This window comes from Helobdella robusta (assembly GCF_000326865.2).
Source record: "Helobdella robusta unplaced genomic scaffold HELROscaffold_5, whole genome shotgun sequence".
NCBI classification, from domain to species: Eukaryota; Metazoa; Annelida; class Clitellata; order Rhynchobdellida; family Glossiphoniidae; genus Helobdella; species Helobdella robusta.
The window spans coordinates 5,929,826-5,934,401 of NW_008705254.1; the positions used below are offsets into that span (position 1 = coordinate 5,929,826).

Consider the following 4,576-nt stretch of genomic DNA (forward strand, 5'->3'; position numbering starts at 1 on the left):
GCTGGATGGCTGGCTGGCTGGAAGCATCGGTGGATGGACAGGACACGATGCAATGATGTGGCCGGTGCTACGTAGTTTATTGTCCAGTTTGAAAAATGAATTTCGATGAATGTTGGTATTAAGAAAGAAGAAAGATGAACAGCCATAACAGTCCAATCATGTATTGGTGCTTCAATAAATAATAATAAATATTTTTAATGAATTAATTCTATCATACATGTAAAGAAACTATATTTCTTTAATTTTGATTTTGTCGCGCATTGCGCGATTGATAATACACTGCGAATTTTTTGTCTGGGGTTTTTGTTGATAGGTTAAAAGAAAACCTAAAAGTAAAGTTTAATTAAATATATTTTGTGACAAACTGATTATAATTTGTGAAATAATAAACTTTAAATGTCGTTTCTTTGTTTTCAGGTGAGTTTTTTTTCTCCAACAATGATTTTTTTTAACATTTAACAAAATAAAATCTTTGTTTTCAGAAGCAACACATTTGTTTGTTTGAATCATAAATTATAATCGAAACTCTTATAAAACGACATTTCCGTTTATTGAGAAACCTAAATGAATTATAAAATGGACCAGCAACGATTTGAATTTGCAGTGTTGCCAGCGAGTGATGGAAAGTCAAATGTATATTGAGTAACCTCCATAACGACAAGAGATGAAAAAGTGTTTGCTATTCCAGAAGAATTACAGTCTGTTAGTCTTCATAAAGAGTTGATAAAGACAGCTGCGTACAATAAAATAAAAAATAGTTTAAAAAAAAGACATTAGACGAGAAAAATTTGGATTACAATGACAAATGAACTAAGTAACGTGTACATAGATGAAGATGGTAATCTACAATTTGGAGATCAATATCTCGAAGAAATTGAACAAAAGCAAGCATCTGGTAATTTAAGAAAAAATACAGATTCATTGGAAAAATTATTTACAAAATTTATTGAAAGCTCACAAGATTTAAAAAAACAGAACCTGAAATATATTGCAGAAAAGTTTATAATTGAAAGATTTACAAGTAAAAATACTAACCCAAGCCAGTGGATTGATGTTTTTGAAAAAGAATGTTTACGTTTCGATATTACGGAAGATGAGAAAAAAATTGAGATACTCAGACTATTCATGGACAAAAGTTGCGCTGATTGGTATAGTTCTATGATTATAAAATTAACACTAAACTCAGAGTGGTCTATATGGAAAAATAAATTCTGTAAATCATTTGCAAATCAAGGCTGGAACCAAGTGACTTATGCGTTGTTATTTAAGTACAAAGATGGTTCATTGGTGGATTATGCTATAAAAAAAGAAAAACTTTTACTGGACATGAGAACATCAATAGATACAGGTACTCTAGTGGATCTAATTGCAGCTGGATTGCCAGGCTTTGTTCTAGAAAAGATAAATAGACAATCAATGGAAGATACAGTAGACTTATTCAATGAAGTAAGAAAGTATGAACATTTGATGAATAAAAATAAGAATGGAGCCTACACGAGATACGAAAATCAGAAGATATATAACAAAATTGAGGAACGTACTGCATGCAAAATATGTGAACGGTTAAATAAAGGTATACGCTACCATCCAGAAGCTGCATGTTGGTTTAAAATGAAAGATAATAATAAATTTGATAGAAGATATATAAAATATGTCAACAATTCAGTGATTGAAGCAGAGTTAAATGAAACAAAACAAAAAAACTAATAGTAACACCATTAATTAAAGTCAAACTCATAATAAATTCTAAATTAGAGATATATGGAGTGTATGATTCAGGTTCGAATGTTTCTCTAATTAATTCAAAATTACTAAAATTAAAAAACGAGAATAATAATGTAAATGAACAAAATTTAGTTACAATTAATGGTGTTAAAAAAACTTGTGGTTTGACGAAGCTAAAAATTAAAATTTTCGAAATAGAAGAAAAAGTAGATGTTTACATTATTGATGATGCGCATTTCAGATATGATTTTTTAATAGGATTAGACATGATAAAAACATACAAGTTAGTACAAAATGAAAAGTTAAAAATTACTCAAAAACTATATTTTCAACAAGAAAATATTAAAAAAGAAGAAAGAATAATCAAGAGAGAAAACGAGGTTAACAAATATGAAAAGGAATATAAAATAAATTTTAACGAACATATTAAAGAAAAAGAATTTGAAATAAAAGTAAACCATTTAGATGAAACAAAAAGGAAAGAGATTAATAAGCTAATACAACGACATAAATCAGTTTTTGCCAAGGACAAGTATGACGTAGGAACAGTTAAAGGATATGAAGCAAGAATAGATTTGTTATTAGATAAATACTGCAGCAAGAGGCCATATAGAAGCACTATAAAAGACAAAAAAGAAATAGCAGAACAAATATCAAAATTATTAGATAATAAGCTAATAGAGGAGTTCTATAGTCCATTTGCAGCACCAATAACTTTAGCATTTAAGAAAGAAGAAAATAAAAAGTCAAGACTATGTATAGACTTTAGAGATTTAAATAAAATTGTAGTACCACAGGCTCAGCCATTCCCGTTAATTGATGACCTAATAATAAAGACAAGGAATTGCAACTATTTCACAACTCTAGACATAAACTCCGCTTTTTGGTCTATACCACTTAGAGTAGAAGACAGAAAGAAGACAGGATTTGTAACACAAGAAGGACACTTCCAATGGATTTGTCTACCGTTCGGTCTGAAGACAGCACCAGCAATATTCCAAAGAATATTGAGTAATATACTTAGAAAATATAAACTTACTGAATTTACTGTTAATTACATTGATGACATCTTGGTATTTTCAAAATCTTTCGAAGAACACATAAAACACTTGAAACAGTTGCTAGAAGCAATTCAAACAGAAGGATTTCGCTTAAAATTTAAATAATGTACATTTGCATCAAATTCTATCAAATACTTAGGACATATTATTCAAAAAAATTCGATACAACCAATAAAGGACAACCTAATTTCAATAAAGAATTTCCCAATACCTAAAACCCAAAGGAACGTTAGACAATTTTTAGGAAAAATAAATTTTTATCACGAATACATACCAAGAAGTGCAATTATACTAGATTCTCTACATAACTTACTTCGGAAAAATCAGAAATTTGTTTGGTCTGAAGAATGTCAACAAGCATTTGACAAAGTAAAGAGTCTCTTATGTTCACAGACGATACTAGAAATATATATGATCAGAATCTACCAATTAACATCTATACCGATGCGTCATTGGAGGGCGTTGGTGCAATTTTGAAACAGGTACGAACAGATGGTAAAAAAAAACCAGTAGCCTATTTTTCAAAAAAGCTTAATGAAGCACAAAAAAAGAAATAGAATGTTTGGCCATCAGGGAAGCACTGAGACATTGGCAGTACTGGTTAATAGGAAAATCATTTACAGTTTACTCAGATCACAAACCTTTGGAGAACATGAATTTGAGAGCAAGAACAGATGAAAAGCTGGGTGACCTCACTTATTACCTTTCACAGTATGACTTCAAAATCAAATATTCCCCAGGAAGAAAAAATTTAGAAGCAGATTGTTTAAGCCGAAACCCCGTGTTGGAACCAGAAGAAAATATAGAAGATCAATTAAAAGTAGTGAATTTAATTAAGTTGGAGGATATTATGATAGATCAGAATAAAAATGAAAAAATACAAAAAAACAAAAACAAAATAATTGAAAAACATAATGTATACTACAAAAAAATAAGAAACAAAGATAAAATAATATTAACAGAAAAATTCAGTATTAAGCTTATAAAACGAATACACGAGGATTTATGTCACATTGGAGTTCGACAAATGCTAAAGACTGTTAGTTCAATATATGTATCAAAGAATTTAACAAAAAATATAAAAGATGTTTGTAAGAGCTGTGAAATTTGCATAAAGAACAAAACAAGAGGACAAGACAAATACGGATTAATGTCACATCTAGGGCCGGCCACAAGACCTCTTGAAATAATATCAATAGACACAATTGGCGGTTTCGGTAGTTCAAGATCAACCAAGAAATACCTACACCTTCTAGTAGATCACTTCACTAGGTACGCATTTATTATAACATCAAAAACCCAGAATGCACATGATTTTATAAAACTAATAAATAAGGTCACAGAATTACAAAAGATTAAAACACTCCTCAGCGATCAATACCCTGGAATAAATTCCAAAGAATTCAAGCACTTTCTAAGTGACAACCAAATAACGATGATATTTACAGCTGTGAATGCGCCTTTTTCAAATGGCATAAATGAAAGGTTAAATCAAACACTAGTGAACAAGATAAGATGCAAAATAAATGAAAGTGAAAAAAAAAGCTTGAACTACAATAGCACATCAATGTGTAGAAAAATATAATCAAACTATTCATTCAATAACTGGTTACGCACCATGCTATTTGTTTTATGGGACAGATGCTACAATCTTACCAAATGAGCTAAGTGAAGACTGTATACACAGTGACTGGATCAGAGATAAAGAAAGAGCTCTTAATAATACTCTGAAATCACACTACTATAACAAAATGTGCTATGATGCAAAAAGAAAAAATAGAGAATTTTAA

General features: G+C 29.9%; 1 protein-coding gene across 1 annotated transcript; it reads left to right on the forward strand.

Moving 5' to 3' along the window:
• Window positions 1–798: 798 nt before the first annotated feature.
• Window positions 799–4,576, forward strand: HELRODRAFT_163756 (hypothetical protein; the record flags this gene model as incomplete). The annotated part of the gene is made up of 3 exons (XM_009027538.1): window positions 799–1,600; window positions 1,729–2,418; window positions 4,428–4,576. The coding sequence occupies 3 exons, from the start codon at window positions 799–801 to the stop codon at window positions 4,574–4,576; spliced, it is 1,641 nt and encodes a 546-aa protein (XP_009025786.1).